General features: G+C 37.9%; 3 protein-coding genes across 5 annotated transcripts; 1 reads left to right on the forward strand and 2 right to left on the reverse strand.

The window, feature by feature from the left end:
- Positions 1-315: 315 nt before the first annotated feature.
- Positions 316-6,113, reverse strand: LOC113544899 (hydroxycarboxylic acid receptor 2-like). The gene has a single exon (XM_053241296.1). It carries the CDS (start codon positions 3,443-3,445, stop codon positions 2,489-2,491), a length of 957 nt encoding a protein of 318 aa, XP_053097271.1. The 5' UTR covers positions 3,446-6,113; the 3' UTR covers positions 316-2,488.
- Positions 6,114-6,244: 131 nt separating this feature from the next.
- On the reverse strand, positions 6,245-9,986 carry denr (density-regulated protein). The gene is made up of 8 exons (XM_026943669.3): positions 9,824-9,986; positions 8,895-9,005; positions 8,420-8,439; positions 8,137-8,221; positions 7,907-8,017; positions 7,048-7,164; positions 6,757-6,896; positions 6,245-6,553 (listed from the first exon to the last, which is right to left on the reverse strand). Exons 2-8 carry the CDS (start codon positions 8,992-8,994, stop codon positions 6,509-6,511), a joined length of 618 nt encoding a protein of 205 aa, XP_026799470.1. The 5' UTR covers positions 8,995-9,005; positions 9,824-9,986; the 3' UTR covers positions 6,245-6,508.
- Positions 9,987-10,204: 218 nt separating this feature from the next.
- Positions 10,205-18,279, forward strand: ccdc62 (coiled-coil domain containing 62). Of its 3 annotated transcripts, XM_034312578.2 has the most exons (15): positions 10,205-10,425; positions 10,678-10,792; positions 10,876-10,916; positions 11,776-11,892; positions 12,098-12,290; positions 13,296-13,462; positions 13,878-13,979; positions 14,071-14,242; positions 15,083-15,184; positions 15,512-15,600; positions 16,530-16,630; positions 17,003-17,146; positions 17,334-17,436; positions 17,779-18,030; positions 18,141-18,279. In XM_034312578.2, exons 2-15 carry the CDS (start codon positions 10,687-10,689, stop codon positions 18,198-18,200), a joined length of 1,749 nt encoding a protein of 582 aa, XP_034168469.2. In that variant the 5' UTR covers positions 10,205-10,425; positions 10,678-10,686; the 3' UTR covers positions 18,201-18,279. The 3 variants fall into 3 exon arrangements, with proteins under 3 accessions (XP_034168469.2, XP_053097170.1, XP_026799666.3); XM_053241195.1 differs by having other exon boundaries at positions 10,205-10,792; positions 11,783-11,892; XM_026943865.3 differs by lacking the exon at positions 17,003-17,146 and having other exon boundaries at positions 10,205-10,792.
- Positions 18,280-18,596: the final 317 nt, after the last annotated feature.

Raw genomic sequence — 18,596 nt, forward strand, 5'->3', positions numbered from 1 at the left:
ATCAGTACAGTAATGCTGCAGACATTTCTGTCTTTTGGTACTGTAAATATGCATATTTTTGTCAGTTATCTCTATTCATTTATACACCTGCCTCCATATTTGTGGCCTATGGTGTCATTCATTTTACAGTTGTTTGCAATGATCAGAGTGTTTCTAATAACAGCAAAATATGATTAACTAATATTCTAACATTACGACAGTCTGTAATTATTGTACTGCTTATGAAGTGTATACACACTAATTCTACATAAATCATTATGAACAAAGTTTTTTGGTGATTGTATGGGTTTTTTTGTCATTGTTAACAAACAATATTTTTGTTTTGGTGAAAGATTTTTAGTCTTTGGCTGATATATTTAAAAAAAATCAGTGTACAACCAAGCAGCGTGATTTCTGCTTACAAAGTAGAATTTCTTGCATATCTACTTACAATTTCACATTTTCAAAGAGGATGACATTAAAAATATTACACTACTACCACTAGAGCAGTGGAGATCATTTATCATTTATTTATTTGATTATGGAAACTGCTAGAAATATTCTTTGAATAAATTTAGTCTGTTGTTTTTTTTAGTTTTTCTCGTATTGAGTCAACTCCAGAATTATTGGCACTCTCTATGAAATAAATAATACATACAATGCATGATATTTTAAAATTATATATAGAGATGCTGTACAGTTTGATTTCACACACAATATTATTTCAAACTTTAAAAAATGTCTGAAGTACTTACATAAGGATCCTTATACTTGGATCAGCATGATCAGTACTCTCACAGTTATTTGTTAAATCCTCCCTGTAGAAAATAGCAGCACTGAGCCTCTTCCTCAAATGTCTAACAAGGTTGGAGACACTTGTAGAGGATCTTGGACCACTCCTCCATTTAGAATATTTCAAGCTCATTTAGGATTTGTGCGTATGGACTGCCCTCTTCATTTCAGACCACAGGTTTGGAGTGTGTAATCCTCATATATTCTCTTCCTGGCAAATTTTCAGATGATCAGATGACTCTGATTGTGCTTAGTGCTTAAAAGCACCAACAGAGTTTCTCTGTACTGTAAGCAATTTTAAAACTAGATTGTTTCGTCAATTTGTTTGCAGTTTACTTTTAGTAATTTTTACTGGTAGTGAAAGTATTGTTTTGAATAATAATTTGTATGACTTGAGAATTACTTGTTTAGTGTAAATATAAGTACTTTCTTCAGTTGGTTGAGTGGATATCATTTGAAACATTTAGTATTTGTTTTTTAAAACTCTGAAATTTAAGGGTAGTATTGTTTTTTTCCCCCAGTTTTATCTAACTTCTACTTCAGGCTTTTTTTTTTTTTTTTCCTTCATTATTTATACATTGATTCTGCCTTATAACAAGAACTCATCTGGGCCCCAGAACACAACTGCACAAAAAGCCTGCTCTATTTTTGATGAATCCTGAACTACTGGAGTCTAAAAATACAAGCTGAACAAAGCAATCTAGAAGTAAAAAAAATGCATACGAATGTAGACCAAAAGTTCCCAGACCCAGCTGCCTTCATGTGGTTCAATTGCAATGAAAGCGCACTGTTTTTTCCAAAATGTTAAATTTTTTATTCATTTTTGAAATGGGCTGAAACATACTTGGACAGCCATCCAGCCATTCATTAGTGTCCGTTTGTTACAGGACTGCTGTTGGCTGAAGATTTAAGATTGGTGTACTGTTCTCAAGCTGTTCACAGTAGTCACAACAGTGTGTTAAAAACCCCTGCAAGGCTCTTGTACTAAGGCCACAGTACAACAGAATTATATACATATAAAATGCAAATAGACTGGCAGCTGAGTGTGGATGAATAGAGATCACCCTACTGCACAAAGGGGAGGAGTCGTAAGTATGATGGCTACTGGGAGAATAAATCTCTTGTGGTATATATGATGCACTTTATTTAATAACAAGGCTTTCCATAGTAACGTCTTGCTTTAGTAATTCCTTTGTGTTTATCAGTTTGCCCATTAAAGACTGAAAATTACATCATTACTTTACAGTAAACATAAACAGTAAAGATAATCAGTGGAAATGATCAAGCCTTTTTTCTCATCCATTACTGACTGTGGATTAAAAACTGAGGACATTTATGTGTGCTACATGAATATACTACATTTTATTTATCTTAAAGAAAGAAGAAGAATTTCTAAACAGGCTTCATTACAACCTGATGTTAAACTGCATTACATTTTATACATTTTTTCCAGTTCTAAAACTTAAACATGCTGAAGCATACAGTATATGCAGAAAGCAAGGTTTTATATGTATTATTATTTTAATTAATGTTTACCGTAGTACATTACTGCCAAAATGATAAACGATATTACACAATATGATCTTTCAGCTACTGACTGTAATTATTTAAGAGAACTGAAATTTGAAAAGCCGGAATAATATATACATTATGTACTAAGTGACATATGAAATCACTTCATTATCACATTTTTATGCATTTCTTTTCTCAGTTTACTTTAGTCACCTGTTACTATAGCCACAATACTGTCTGATTTCTTCCCTCTGAGTTTCGAAACAAGGCTCTGTAAGGTTCCACTGAATGCTGGAGTGGAGAAATAGTACACCAGAGGGTTGAGGACGCTATTGAAATAGGTGAAGCAGACTGAAGTGTAGAAAGCCAGATTCGCCTCAGTGAAGTACGAACACTCGCTATACCAGACCTTCAGTATCCAAACAGCGATCCGCGAGGCAGTACTCGGAAAGAAGCAGATGATGAAGACCATAGCAACGACGAAAATGAACTGAACGGCCCTCTTGATTTTGCCCGAGGTGTCCACTGTCTTGTTTTTAAGCTGCCACGTAATGCAGGCCGTGCAGAAGACGACGATGATCGTGGGCACGCAGAACTGGATCACGTAGAAGCTGTTGTGCCAGTTTGAAAGCGGGTTGTTGCCCATGCATATGTTGAAGCTCTCGCACTGGGTGCGGTTCCCGGCACTGAAAAAGTGTGGCGAGCCAAGCAGGTAAGCCGTCATGGCTATAATCATCGTCCACATGCCTGCAGAGACCCACATGGCATATCTCAGGCCCATCCGGTTGATACGGTTGAGCGGGTGAACGATCTTCAGGTAGCGGTCCACAGCCACTGCCGTGAGAAAGAAAATACCTGCTGCCCTGTTGGCTGCAAGAAGGAAGAGCAGGATGCGGCAGAAGATGTCCCCATGAACCCAGTCCTTGCGCCTGCGGTAGTAGTCGGCTCTGAAAGGCAAGCAGAAGAGCACAATCGAGTCGGCTACAGCCAGGTGTGCCAGGTAGATAGAGTTGGGCTTCCAGCTCTCCATGTGGAAGGCAAACATGCAGAGGGCTAAAATGTTCCCCGAGAGGCCGAAAATAAACTCTAAGAAAAGGACAGGGGGGAGGACTTCGTCCAGGAGGGGGGCCTCAAATGCGCAACAAACCGAGGAGTTCGACATGTGGGAAGCACTGGTGCAAATGAGCTTCAGAATTCAGAGGCCTGAGAACTTTATCTCCCGGAGCTGTTTTATTTCTGTGTCCCATGATGCCTTAGGGTGTCCTTATGTTTCCACTCATGCAAATTATGTTGCTGTAAGCAAGTTCATAGATAACAAACCCAGGTGTTGTGTGAAAATGATCTCAAAAGGGACTACAGATGCAGGCATCTAACAATGCAAATGAAACGTCCCACTGCTCACCATCTTGCGCTCCTATAACAATTAAAAATGATTATGACCATGATATGGTGCCCTGCGGCACGCGACGCTCTTCCTCAGGGGAAAAATGTTATCATTGAAACAAACAGAAACACAGAAAGAAACAAAACATGGTTTGCATTTGTGCTAAACTCAGTATCTAACTTCATGGTCTCGTGTTTCTTGTATAACATATATGCTTCTTAATAACCAAATTATGCTAAGAGCAACAGGAAGTGACAAACACATAATAAATAATTTACATGGACAAGAGGAAGTTTGTTAGGCCAGTGATCAAATCTAATCAGTGACATCTGGGCATGATGTTAGATAGGAGGGCTAAATTCGATCAATAGCTCAACAAGCAATGCGTTAATTATATCACAGGGTCTTGAAGGTACTGTATAATAAGAATGATGTAGAGCAAATTAGTACACACACACACACACACACACATACACACAAAGACAGATAGGCAGCTGCATTTGTGATTTCTTATTCTTTTTTATGTGCTGCATTTTATTTGCATTTCAGTTTAAAGCATCTAAACAAAGAATAGTGCCAATTCCAGTGACCTTCTCATGTTACACAACATAGTTAACCCTACAGCTATCCATGTGTGTCTGAAGATGAATAAACCACCAGACTGAAGTGTGGAACTTGAGGATGAGCACCCCATGGCCTTACCTCAATAAAATCTCCTTTGCCTACCTAGAAGGCATGAACTCCATGTAGTTTGAAAAAGCATGTTGATGTAAGTCTTGCTAATTTGCTAACATTAAGTGGCTGTATTTAAGTTTAGTGAGGCAGCAAGTCAAATTCTAGCTATTGGTAAGTACTGGTTATTTATAGGATATTTTATTTCTGATTAATTTACTAGCATACTATGTAGCATTAGTCATGCATGTAGAGCACCACACCATTCTACCTAATTTTTCTGTCTCTGACAGAATGCTGGCAGGTTGGAATTAAGCAATATCACACGAGTAAGAGTGCTGTTGTACAGAATATCAGCGTGGTTGTGATTCGGCCATAGGCACGAGACTGCAGGTAATCTGCCAGTGAGTACCTCTTTTTCTATTCTAATCGCAGGCAAGTCAGGATATTGGGGTCTGTCTCGATTACACGTGTTGAGAATCGAAGCCAATTTGACCCTACACAACTGCAATACAAATTTAAAAAGTTACATTGAACTTTTAGAGGTTGAGGTTGGATGGTGGGATAAAACACTCCAGCATTGCCACTGTAGGTATAAATGTATGCATGCACAATGTCCTCTAATGAATTGTCCCATTCAGGGTGTTCCCAGGATAGGCGCCCGATCCACCAGCACACTGCCTTGTCGTATCCTCACATGGATTTTCATACCACTGCTATACGGATGACACTCAACTCATCCTCTCCTTTCCTCCCTTAGACACTCATGTTTCTGCTCAAATCTCAAATCTTCTTAAAGTAACGACATCAATTTAAAGACTATTTAAAGAGACAGTTAACTTGGTGTATGTAAACATTTGACCCACAGGAATTCTGACATAGTGAATTAAAGCAGAAATGAATATGTCTCTAATTGTTTGTTTTAAAATTACCCCTGATGTGAACAATGTAGAGGCCCTAACTGACTTCCTAAAAAAATGTATGGTAACAAAATGTACACGGACGCATACATGAATGAATGAACAATATACAAATAAATAAAAATCACAAGTAGTTTGAAATGATGAGACGTGAATTTTGTTCTTAAACTGGTAATAAATCTTTCTGGAGAATAAATGCTGTACAGCTTGAAGAAAAAAAAAAAGTGTGGAGCTGTGAAAAACTGAGATTGAACATCTTTAGCCAAGGTGTATGAATGAAAGTTTCAGCCTGAAAAAAAGTACTGTACTGATGAATTAACACACATTAAAAGACGAATTTGTCTAGTGTTCTACGACACCCACTAGTTTGGCATATTTAACCTCATTTTTGTCATGTGTTTTTAAATAATTAGAATTATTTATAATGGATACTGATAGGGAAACGGAAAATGGAATTCAGATACAATTAATATTTAACAACTGTATGATAGTGGTAGAGTAGTTGATATTATATAATCAATATAATCCAATGTCATCATGATATTATAGTAGCTACAGTTTTGTGTTATAGCAACTTTGATTTTTTTTTTTTTTCTTTTCTAGTTGGTGACACCCAGGGGCCTCAACCACCCTGAGTCTGCTCCTGCACAAATGTACCAGAAGCAAATGTGCATCTTTTGCGTCCTATGTCCTTTCCCCTTCCCTTTTCTGCCAGGTGAATTTTATGTGTTCAGTCTGACTGCTGCTTTAACTGAAAAATCAGATAAGTGTAGTTTTCAGGTGTTCCTTATTGGCATAGCAAATGGTCAAATGTCATAATTGCTATGGCTAAACTGTAGATGTTTGTACCTTTGCCCCAATATACATACAAATACCTAGTCATCTCAAAACCTCTTCATTTCAAATGGAATATAGAAAGCCAAAGCCATTACACTGAAAAGATAAGTAAGGTTAATGGAATGAAAAGAACATTATACGAAGAACAAACCAATGAGCCTGGAATTTATTAGCTTGCAGTTTGATTGAGCAAAGTGTTGAGATATTCACATCATACCAGACCTTTGGCAACCAAGAGAACAAGCAGCTATCTAGAACTGGAGGGGAAAAAAAGCGCCAAGGGTGTGGCCAAGTCCACCATGTTCTATACAGTAAATAAAATAGATATAAAACAACTTGATGTTAACGTGTACATTTGGCCGTGTTTTTTTGTCGTGTCGCCTCTGTTTCAGTAAAAGTGCACATCGGATTTTCATTTCTTGACTTCTCCGAGGTCGTCGATGCTGTCGTCGTCCACCTGTAAGAGAGACTCGGTTTTAACGCAAGGCCGCGGTCTAAAATACCCCCCGCAAACGTTACTTCGTTTTGCTAATTAATCTCACAGTTCCAACACAAAAGAAGTAAATGCCTCGGATAGCCGTCTACATCTGAGGTCAGAACTAAAGCTGTATAAAGTTGATTTCCTGTAAGAATCCATTTTTCAAATTGATTTATCATTACCTCAGGCCACTTCTCCTGGATGACGTCAATGATGTCATCTGTAAAGTCTCCCTGAATGATGATTTCATCCTCTGCTGTCACTGAGGCACCACAGGAGAATTTCTGAGCAAAGAATCTCTGAGCCTCCTTAAGATCTATGTCTGAAGAGAGAACAAACAAGACAAGGCAGCAAATTATAAATAGCGGTGAGGACCACTGATTATGTTTTATTAATTCCTTGTTTTGTTTTTTTTTTAAACCTCCACACTGATAATTATCATTATTAATGGAAAATAAAGTGCTACATCTTACCGAAGGTGCCCAAGCCGCACACTCGTGTGACGTATTTTTTCTTAGCTCGTGGGATTTTTGCTATCGTGACTTTCTGAGGAACGGTCTTCTTCTTCTGTTTGATTTGACCTCTGCCACCTGGACACACATTTAACAGCAGGTTGGGCTCAGAATCACAACTAAGCAATCAGCAATCACAGTCATGACCTCAGATCAGAGGGTAGAGATAGTGTGTGCAATATATTAATCAATTAAATACTAGTTACTCTTTTGTTCCTCCACACCAAACATCATTTCAGATTCATTTTAAAAATCACCTGGATGTGAATCAGCAATTACTGGACAATAGCAAATTAAAGGGTTAAGATTTCTGTTAGTGTCTGATGCTCTGATAATATGGACATGGAGGCTTGAAAAAAAAAAAATCAGCAAGATTTTCCAGGAACTCCAATTTAAGAATATTTTAATCACCATTAATTCATTTCTGCATTCTATGAACACATGGGGCTTATTTCTAGGTTGACCCTGTACATGCTGAAATGTACCGCAGTGGACATTTCTTATATGTGAATTCATGAATATTTGATTGCTAGACTTTGTGTTATGAAAGAAGAAGTAACATAAAAAAAGAGTTAATATTTTATTTAAAAAATATGAAAAAAATAAATTCATTTCAGTGTGTGCCAAAGGAAAAAAAAAATTCCTCATTTTCTACATTTTCATTTAAAACAAAAAACGAATGAACACAATGTAGGCGAACCCATAAATGAATGAATAAACAAACAAAGCAAATAAATAAAAACCACAAATATTAAATGAATAAAAGTGAACAGGTAAGAAATGGCATGAAATATAAAAACAAATGCAAATCAAATCCCACCTCTTTTCTGCTTCTTCTTCTCTTCTTCCTCTCCAGCAGGTGGCACCTCTGCTGCACCCGCTCCTCCTCCCCCTCCTCCTCCTCCTCCTGTTTCCTGCTTGGGCGCATTCCCTGCAGCCACAAACACTCCAGTCTTTCCTTTGTACCTCCTATATATATAAAACTGTACCAGTACTAATAACTGTGTAGTACAGGTGGCTACATGACATGAGGGGAAAAGTAACGCTTACCCATAGTCAGTCTAGCAAACACATCTGGGAAATTTTTCTCAAGCCACTGTCTGCATTTTGCTGGCTCAGGCATGTACTCACAGTACTGCAGATCAAAAAGAAAGAAGAGATCTTAATGTCTTAAACATGTTATTTCACTGTTTGTTAGTCTATTGCCAAATGTACATATGTTTTCGCAAGTTCACCTATAAGGCTTTCCATTACACCAAAGCTATGTATTGCATAATAATAATAATAATAATAATAATAACAATAATAATAATAATAATGCATGTGGTCCTACCTCTGTCGGCAAGGAACATACTGAAAAAAGGATGGAGGGAAAATATGTTATTTTTCTGATCACTGTAAGCACACAGATTAATTTCAGTAATCACGCTTCTGCTGAAAATTTGACTAATAGGTTTTATGTATATGTACAGTATAGTGATTAACAATAAATGCTATACAAAGACATAATTTGCATATCAGATATGACCAATCCCAGGAAAACCAGGTGGGGAAAACACCCTGGATGGGATGTCAGTAAATATGCACACCTACACACTCGTTCACACCTAGGGGCAATTTACAGACATCAATTCACCTATTTGAATGTTTTTTTTTTTTTTTTCCAGAGCTGGAAAGAAACCTGCAAGAGAACAGACAGGGAGGAACGCCACACAGCCAGTAACCTGAGAACAGGATCCAATCAGGGACCTTGGAGCTCTGAGGCGGCAACGCTACCCTGCTGGACGTAGTAAGAATTTTTAAGTTACCTCCACAGTAAAGCACTTTCAGTGGGTAATTCGCATCCCCATCAGCCCGATCCGCTTTGTTCTCCGGAGAGCCTGACTCGGCAGTCTCAGTAGTAGCCATGTTGATTTATTCTGGAACATTAAAAAAAAAAAAAAAAAAAAACATATTTGACATATGTGGAGCCAAATATTTGAGATCAGTTAACAAGGAATGATCAGATCAAAATGACATTTAAGTGCACTAGATCACAGGTTCCTAATTCTGGTCCTGGAGAATCCTCTATCCTACACATTTGAGTGTTTTTCCTGCTTGAACACACCCACTTCTGACTTGGGAATGGACTGTGAATTAGCTTATTAGTTGTAGGTTAGAGCAGAGAAAACACTAAAGTGTGCAGGACAGGGCCTACTCCAAGATCAGGGCTGGGAATGAAGATCACTGTTAGTTATTGATGATATTGGTCAAATGAAATCATATACATGAGGTCTGGGATGGGTTGTTATTCTACAGCAGAAGAATCATAATGTTATAATATGCTATATAACGTTATATTATTAATAGAAGTGCGGATACAGAGGATGACGCAAACTCAGGCATGTTATTCTGAGCTTCTTATCAAAAGATCTCTCAGCTGTCATTAGGGCCAGTGCACTTAAAACTCTCAACAAGCCACTTGACAGTGTAGCATGATAAGAAGTGCACACATGATCGCTCCAATTAAATAAAAAAAAAATACGTTATACCTTGTAGACATTGTTCCATAAAGTAAATTAGGTCTAATCCCAAATAAAACAACACTGCATGAAAATGTGAAGGTTAGCAACAGGAAGCCATTTGGGATCCAGCCCCAGTCTATCTCTATGGAGAATTTCCACCCATTCATTAGCCACGGCTGCTAGCTGAGCAATATATCTCATAAATCATAACATAACTGTGTGATAAGTCATACCTCTGGACCTCCTCAGAATTTCTTTCTTTTCAGTAAAATCTTGATCATTATTACATGAAGCGTTTAAATGGCGTTTTTTTTTTTTTTAGTAAATACACAAAATGTTTCACAGCTTGAGCACACCTCTACAGTCTGATTTGGCTTTGGGTCCTACCAATGCCTCCTGCGCAGACGCGCAACAAGCCAACATCGGCTGTCTAAAGATATGCCTGATATATTGTTTAATATATCATAACTTTTTAGCCTTGAAATAAAACACAAACTCTTATATTCCTTGAAAATCTATTTAAAAAGCAAAAATCAAACGAGAGAATGTAAATATCCCTGAAATCTTTTTTTGTTATTATGCAGCTTTTAAAACAGGCAATATCCAGGCTTACCACAAGCTGTTCTCGTCAAAACAACGAATTTCAAAACTCTTAAAAAATGCCGTTGGCTTGAACAGCGAGCTGACTTTTTAATTAGTGTAACCGTATCACACATTTATGTCATTATTCCTGCTCCAGTGTAAATGTATAACTTATATAGTTAGCTTCATATCGACTATTTAAACTGTAACGGTTTAAATATAATTAGTTAACATTGGGAGGTAGCCGCTACAGGTCTGAATTGGGTTATTAACTATTTGTATTGTTCTTAGCAGAATATTATTAACACTCATAACAGATAGTTTGGTACTTTACGCCTGTTAAGACTAAAAGGAGTAAATTGCGGCCTGGTGATAAATATTTTATCCACCATGAAATGATATTTGTTGTCCAGAAGTTGAGACCAGCCTGTGTGTGACTGTGAACATGTAAATTACAAACTGCTACAGACACGAGAGCTGCTAATGCTAATGACATTAATGACAGGAGCTGATCATGTGCAAGTCCACAATTCCAGCCTGTGAAGACAAAATGGATGAAGATAGAGGGAAAGACAAGTTTAAGTCAAAAAGATTTGGGGACAGTTTGATGTCTACAAATGGTAATTAACATGAAACTAAAATGTTGTGGCATAAGGTGTAACTGAATATTAATCATCACTGAATATTTTTCATCATTTTGTAGGTTGTCTGCTTGACCCCTGGCACAGCACTCCTGTAAAAAAGGTACGCAGGTCTTCTGAAGGTTCAGTAAAGGTATTTTGAGGTGATATGTGCAGATAATAGGCCTATTTAAGGAAAACAGTTTGGAGTGTGATGTTATAGGAAAGTAATCAACAACAACTTGATTGTGTGACGGAGCCGAATGTGAAGTGATGTGGATTTCCAATAACATCACAAGTGTTATCATCGAAGTGTTTTATTCTTCTTAAAGCACAGCAATTTGCCTATAATTACAGTTTTTTGTAATTTTTTTGTGATATAAGAAGAATAAAACACTTCAGCGTGTGATGTTATATATGGATAAAAAATCATGACATAATTGTCATACATGTCATCATTTTTTTTATCTGTATATAGTTACATTTTGTTGTGGAAAGACTGCGAAGCATCTTTTTCTCTCTTAAAAAGACATAAAAAATGTAGCATGTTGTACGGCACATTATAGAGAAGCCTGATAGCACCAGAAAGTCCTCTGTACTGAAGACTGTCTCTTGAAGGAAAACCTACTGTTAGAAAGTGCTGACACTGGAGACTCCTTCCATAAATGTTAAATAAACCTCTCCACACAGAAAGCCTTCTCATATCAATGATTATATGGTTTTCTTCATTAAATAATATTTTTTCAATGTGTTTACTATTAACCTTAGTACCTTATGTAGCTTTTGTGCCATACAAGCCCCATATTAGAATGAGCATATAAATATATAACGCTATGATTTGAATTACAGCTGTCAGAGCTGCTATAATAGAAATTAATCAACACTTTCGGACCAATCAGAATCGAGAGTGCTACAGCGCCGTGGTATAAATAAACCTTAATGTAACGTGGTATAAATAACCCCCCCCCCCCCCCCCCGTTAAGCACACAGATGAAGGCAGCATGGCAAGACGTACTGCAAACAGTGCCTATGATAACGCTCAGCAATCAACTCAGCAATCAACTCAGCAATCATCTCTCTCAGCTATGCAGGGTTCTCAGGTAAGAGATTGTTGTTTTTGGTGCACGTAGACTACCAGCTAAACAAAGGTGAACTAACATGAATATGGCTTCCTTTATTTTAAATAATAACAGAAAGTATACTATTGTGCTACTATAAACTTTATTTTTAATCTTTGAATCATTATCGTGTTATCAGTGTCTATGAAAATAATAGCTACCTGTTGCCTGTATGTGTTACTGGTAGACTCAAGCAAGAGATCTGGAGATCACAACCATCCAAAAGCAGAGGACGGAGCTGCAGCTCCTCATAGCAGAGCTGAAGGATCGTGAGCAGGAGCTCAACAGCATGGCTGCAGCTCATCACAGACAGCTGCAGGCCTGGGAGCAGGACCGCCAGAGAGTGCTGACTCTGGAGCAGAGGTGTGCACGGCTTGAAGGTGAGCAGTCAACTGGACATTTCTTTTTATTAGTAGAAATGTAAGTCAATCGAAGCATAGAGCTGAACAGATGAAAATTAAAGGCTGAGGGCTTGGGCTGCTTTGCTGACTCAAGTCTGAACTCAAATTTTTCCAGTTTTGAGCAAAGAACCTTAATATCTCACCTGCTACCTGCTAGGGGTGTAATGATGCACTCCTGTCACGATTCAATTCGATTCACGGTACTGGCTTCACAATTCGATTCAATTCGCTTCTTGGAATGTTTTGTACAAAGTGAAGAAAAATTATGATTGAAAAGACTTTTTTATTTCTGAATCATAAACAATGCAAAATGTGCATTTTCTCTGTATAAATAAATAAATAAATAAACTTAACAGATATTGTAAACAATATTGTAAACAAAATGCGCTACAGGTTCGCCATATTTTAAAAAAATAAATTAATTAATTTATCAGTTCTCCCAGAAATTTGATTGAATAAAACGAAGTCTCAAACCTGGGGAAAATGAAACATAAAAAGCTCTGTAGCAGCACCTGAGAGTCATTTTAATCGGAAATAGAGCTCCAAAGTCGGCTAAAATGCCCAACTTGTGTGAATCACAAATTTTCATGATGCACATTTTTGTATCACGATGCATCGTGACTATTACCTACTAAGCAGGCTTACATGTAATAATTATTATACCATAGCACTCATGTATGGTGGACTGGTAAGGCTTAATTTACTGATATTGCCCAAGTTATTTAAAGTAGTTGAGGGCAACAGACAATTCCATGGATCCACCGTGACCAGAATAAAAAGGTTACTGATTATAAAGGAATGCATATTGTAGTTGGCTTGAGGTGGCTAGTGAAGACCTTATTCCTCTCTAATTTTGAATTTTCATGCACCATCTATTATACTGAGATTTATAAAAATAAAAGTGTCCATTTTGATTGTTTCAGACAACAGGAACAATCTATAATCTATAATATAAACTGAGATACATGTGGTTTCTGTCATTAGATGAGCTGCAGAAGCGCAACGAGGTGATCCGTGCCATTAGCAAGCGTTTAAAGATGGCGGAGGTGCGAGAGCAGGACAGCCGCAGGGAGCTCAGCAGCATCCAGCAGCAGATGCAGGAACTTAACCAGAGACAACAGCACAGCAGCCAACAACACCAAGACCTGGAGGTAACTGTTTTCTGTCCATCTCTCCTTATTTAGTAGCATCTGTATAGTTTAGTTATATCAAACATCACAGCATGCAGACATTTATTAACAAAAGAGGTGGATCACATATAGGACATATTGGTTTTAAAAAGACTATAGATAGATAGATAGATAGATAGATATACTTTATTGATCCCATGAGAGAAATTAAGTCTAACTATCTATCTATCTATCTATCTATCTGTCTGTCTGTCTGTCTGTCTCTCTGTCTAAAGTATTTGCATAATGGTATAGATAGCGTCCCTTTTAATAATACCTTTCAATCTTTTTAAAACCAATATGTCCTACGTGTGATCCACTTCTTTACTTTCCTATTGTACAGTGTTTGTGTGATTGTTCAAATGTTTTGATATTAAATGCTGATGACTTTTCACAGGAGAAGAATCGGAGTCTGAACTCGAGCATCCTCACTCTCTCATCCCAGCTTGGCCAGCTTCAGGTTCATGAGGAAGAGCTAAGCTCCATGCTCAAACTGAAGGTAGCTCTCCTTCTTCTTGGGCTCTGTCACTCCACTATGAGCTGCTGAGTGTTTTTACAGTTTCTTCCCATTTATATATGCATTTACTCAGGACAAAGATCTGACGGAAGCCACAGATAACATATTAAGTCTAACTGATCGGCTACGGGAATCGGAGTCATCGCTAAAGGAGTGCCAGTTTCGTGAGAGCAAAATGTTACAGGAAACGGAGGAGTACAAGTGCCGCTTCAGAGAGGCCAGACATCAAAATGCTGAACTAAAAGGTATAAATATTATCACTTGAGGTTTTTGGCATTTAGGGCCCAGACACACCAAACAAATGGACAACCATTGAAAGCAGACTAGAAAGGCGTGTAGTTTTTGCTAGTCAGATTTATTTATTTATTTATTTATTTATTTTTACCTGAATATATTAAAATGGCGTAGTCAAAGCCCAGACTTCACAGTCTTTAAACAATCTGACAGAGCTTGAGCAATTTTGCCAAGAAATTTGGTCAAAAATATCAGGATCCAGATGTGCAAAGCTGATAGAGACATATACCAAAAGACTTGCAGTTGTAATTTTGGTCAAATGGTCAAATTATTACTTATGCAACTTTCCTTCGTTTTGTGTTATGTATGAATGCATGTATGTATGTATTTATTTATTTAAAACTGTGAATACAGACTCCTGGTATGGCAAATGTATTACCTTTCACACAGGTGCAGTATTCATTCTGTGAGGTTTTCAAATGCAGCTCTTCACAACAGAACTGAGGTTACAGGTTGGCGCTAGTTCTTTGACGATATGTCTAAGCCCAAGCATACATATAGACCAGCTAGGAACAGAGATGGCCAGATGTGTCATTCCTATACCCATCAGCCAAATTAGAGAATTTCCAGGGAGCACCATGTTACATACATGCATGAAATACAAACTGAAATAAATGAAATTGTTCAGTCTGCCTAACAAAATGGTTTTAGGAGGTAATGACACATTTCATCTTTCCCAACTGATGTGTCTCTAATCTGTTATGTCCTGCAACCTTGCAATATAGTTTTGTGTTGAGCCATACATAATATGGTATAATTTACTTTTGAAAGAAAAAAACTTTTTCCCTCAGATGAGCTTCAAGAGAAGACTCTAGAGAACAACAGTCAGAGAGAGGAGCTCATTCGGCTTAGACAAGAGAACCAACTGTTCAGGAAAGAACTGGCACTCGCAGGTAGAACGATATAGAAAGGACAAAATGTGATGAATAATGTCCCCATTAAATTGAATAACATAGCGTATATTATGCTGTATACTCAGTACACTCACATCACATTGTGTAGTTAATAAATGATTAATGATATGTCTGTGTCACTCTTCTGTGTGTTCAGATTCTTGTTATTTCTGTAACCAGGCAAAGCAAGTTTCATTTATTTAAATTGTACTGTTTCGACGCTAATTATGTCACAGTCTGTTAACCCTGATGCTGCTGTAGAGTTTCCTTTTAGGCGTTTTGTGTCGAAAAATATGTTCATGCTTTGTCACACTGTGTGTTGCTTAGATGAGGGTGAAAACTGGAAGGAAGAGTTACTTGCACTTGCTCGATCAAAACAAGAGCGCACCGAATCTGAGCTTCTCTGCCTGCGACAGGTATTTCCAACCATACTGTACTTAAAATTTCAGTACATTTCACTGAGCATTGCTAATGATGAATGGCAGCTTGTAGCGTGTAGTTGGCATGGGCTCATGCTATCTGGTTTCCACTAGCTCCAAACCACCCCCTATTTTTCACAGTTAATATTTCATTAGCATGTTTAGTAAACCTTGTGAAGCTCCTTTAATGAGAATGTAAGTTATCAGTCTCTTAAAATGTCATTGCCCTTCTTCTTTTCTCACTCCTTAGCAGTCATCTGGTTTTTCAGCATTCCCCAAGTAATTCTTCCATTCCTCCTCAGGAGGCTCAGTTAGCCATGAACTTGATCTTGTCACATTTCTGACCAAATTTAAAGGCACTTGTTTCCAGACCTGAGGAAGTCTCAGAAAACATTTTGGAAAAGTATGGCTATTTATGTTGTCGAAGTAAAACTCCGTACCCATTGTCTTTAGACTTTCCACTATCATTCTAATGCACTAATGCAGCCACCTTATAAATATCTTTTTAAAGGTCAGTGGTTAATGAACTTTAACAATTTACAAGAAAACTGAACATGGAAAAATCAATTTAGAAAAAGGTTTGAAATGTTGTATATCACAGCTCATTCATAGGGACTTTTATGGCAGACACTCCACAGATGAAAAATGTGCTGCTATTTAACATTTAAAAATATGTAATTGTTGATATTGTGAAGTTTTCTGTAAGGAGTGTTTCCACGTTATAACAGTCAGAAGTAAACCACTAGGTCATTGATTATTTTTCTATAACAGCACGTCCCATTCAGTTTTATTCTTTACATAATGCGTGTGTTTGCACTTCTTGATATCCCAGAACAATTGGAGACAGGAATAGATGCAATGGAGTCATAACATCAGAGAGTGAGAGAGGAAGCCGAACACTGTGTGTGCGTGTTTGTGTGTCATAGGTGTGTGAGCACCAGCAGAATGACCTACAGCTCTTGAAGCTCAACCTAGAGACCACCAGAGAGGCACTAATGCAGTACGAAAGTCAAAGGTCACTTGCGAGGTAAGGGAAAAATCACAGTAAAATCATCAAGTTTAAAAAAAAAAAAAACATATTTGAGCAGTTTTAATTGAAATATGTTTGTGGTTTTAGTGAAGAGAGTGTAGCAGGAGCAAGTTGTGCTTTAGAACACTCTAACCATCAGGAGACAGAGATAGGAGAGTCGATAGGAGAGTGCCATAGCAAAAGCCTAGTCGTACCCGAACAAATGGAGAATCACACAATCACCGCTCCTACATCAGGAGAACATACACCAGTTCAGAGCATCTGCTGTGATGTGGAGGAACAAGTGCAGAGCTGTAAAACTCCAGGCAGTGGCAGTGATGGGCCTTCAGCTGAGCTAGCTCCCACGTTACTCCACTGTTGTGATTGTAGTAATGACGCAGCAGAGAATGAGGTGGCAGCTTGCTGTAGCAGCGGAACTGAGGTGGACTTCATAGCCATCTTTAACCACATTGCGGAGATGGAAGACCAAGAGCTGCTTGTGGATGTTAATCTGAATGACCCACAGTTCTATTGGTAGGACAGCAGTCAGACAAAATAATTGAAATAAACATTATTAGTAAGAAATATATGCAAAGTTGATTGTGAAAGTAGTGTAGTTTATGTTCTAGAGTACCCCTGCTGTCGTTCCTCAACCAATGCATATTAGTACTAATTCAGTAGTCTCTCTGATAATGGTAATAAGTTTTACAATTTTACCCAGTCCAGGGGATGTGACTTGTGTGTATGTGGACTGTTCTACACCCTCACCACGGAGCAGGACAATGAGCCCTGGCCTTGTAGTGGACACAACACTCAACAAACAGGTAGTACACCCCAGAACAGTTAACACTACCCAAAAACATGTCAGTAGGTGGATTGGCTAAGACAAATTGCCCCTAGGTGTGAAAGAATATGTTAGAATTGTGTGCATGGAGCCCTGTGATGGACTGGCGTCCCTCCAGGGTGTATTCCCACCTCACGCCCAGTGTTCTGGCTCCAGTTCCACCATGACCAGAATAAAGCGCAGGACAAATCCACTTTCTAAATGTCTGAAGATTTAATATAATTATTATTCTATAATTAAAACAATTTTTGAAGTATAGACCACATTGAACTGCCTTTAAAACTTATATGAATGAAATAAACCTCCAGTACTTTTCTTACAGCAGCAGGAGGTGTTCACCTCATCCACGAGTCGCTTGCAGCGCTTGTTGGCAGAGTCGCAGCAAATGGTGGCCAGTCTGGAACTCTCTTCTGGAAAACCTATAAGCCGTTCCCAAAGCCTTCCAAATCACTGCTCAAGTCCCATCCTGTGTTCCACTTCACACTGTCACTCTGTCTGTAGCCTCATCAATACCGAGACTCGTGACCAGTTCCAGTCCAACTATAATAGACAGGAAGAAACACAACCAAGAAAGGTACATCTTTGTGTTCTTGTGTTCTTTCTTTGCATTTCTTTGGAGAATTGCATTCATCAATGTATAACTTGAAAAATAAATTGTATAAATTGTTTTTAATTTCCTATCAGGATGGCTCCCAAATCCACAGCATCAGCAGTTCACAGAAAACCAAGGAATATGGTCAATAAATCTTTGAATAGACGTCTTTGGATTAAAACAGACCAACATGGACATCGTTAATGGTGCTTCCTGTGGACATAGTCATTCCTCCACACTGCCAGCCCATTTGAATGCAAATAAATAGTTTTAAGGCAACCAAAGTGTGATGGTTACAAATATTTTGACTACAGAATTCTTAACATTTAAGGATGATTTAAAATTTTATATTCAGTTGTTTTTACAAAAAACATAGATAACTATTATACTTCTTAAAATGTAAAAACATGTTGCTTTATCCTGTGGACCAGCTACCCATTTATAAAGTGTCAAACCTGTCAGGTACCCATTTTTAAACTGTTAAACCTGTCCTACAAGATGGCGTGAATGGTGCTCCTTGTTTCGTCATTCCTGTTTCGTTGTCATCA

Source organism: Pangasianodon hypophthalmus, chromosome 17 (assembly GCF_027358585.1).
Source record: "Pangasianodon hypophthalmus isolate fPanHyp1 chromosome 17, fPanHyp1.pri, whole genome shotgun sequence".
In the NCBI taxonomy this organism is placed as follows: Eukaryota; Metazoa; Chordata; class Actinopteri; order Siluriformes; family Pangasiidae; genus Pangasianodon; species Pangasianodon hypophthalmus.

Bases quoted from the DNA above. Each gene is read 5' to 3' on its own strand.
- LOC113544899 (XM_053241296.1), bottom strand. From the start codon at position 3,445: ATGTCGAACTCCTCGGTTTGTTGCGCATTTGAGGCCCCCCTCCTGGAC.
- denr (XM_026943669.3), bottom strand. From the start codon at position 8,994: ATGGCTACTACTGAGACTGCCGAGTCAGGCTCTCCGGAGAACAAAGCG. The intron at 8,018-8,136 runs GTAAGCGTTACT...TTGTGGCTGCAG, and splicing joins GTTTGCTAGACTGACTATGG to GGAATGCGCCCAAGCAGGAA. The intron at 7,165-7,906 runs GTGGGATTTGAT...ATGTGTGTCCAG, and splicing joins GAAGAAGAAGCAGAAAAGAG to GTGGCAGAGGTCAAATCAAA.
- ccdc62 (XM_034312578.2), top strand. From the start codon at position 10,687: ATGTGCAAGTCCACAATTCCAGCCTGTGAAGACAAAATGGATGAAGAT. The intron at 12,291-13,295 runs GTGAGCAGTCAA...TTCTGTCATTAG, and splicing joins GAGGTGTGCACGGCTTGAAG to ATGAGCTGCAGAAGCGCAAC. The intron at 16,631-17,002 runs GTAAGGGAAAAA...TTGTGATTGTAG, and splicing joins AGTCAAAGGTCACTTGCGAG to TAATGACGCAGCAGAGAATG.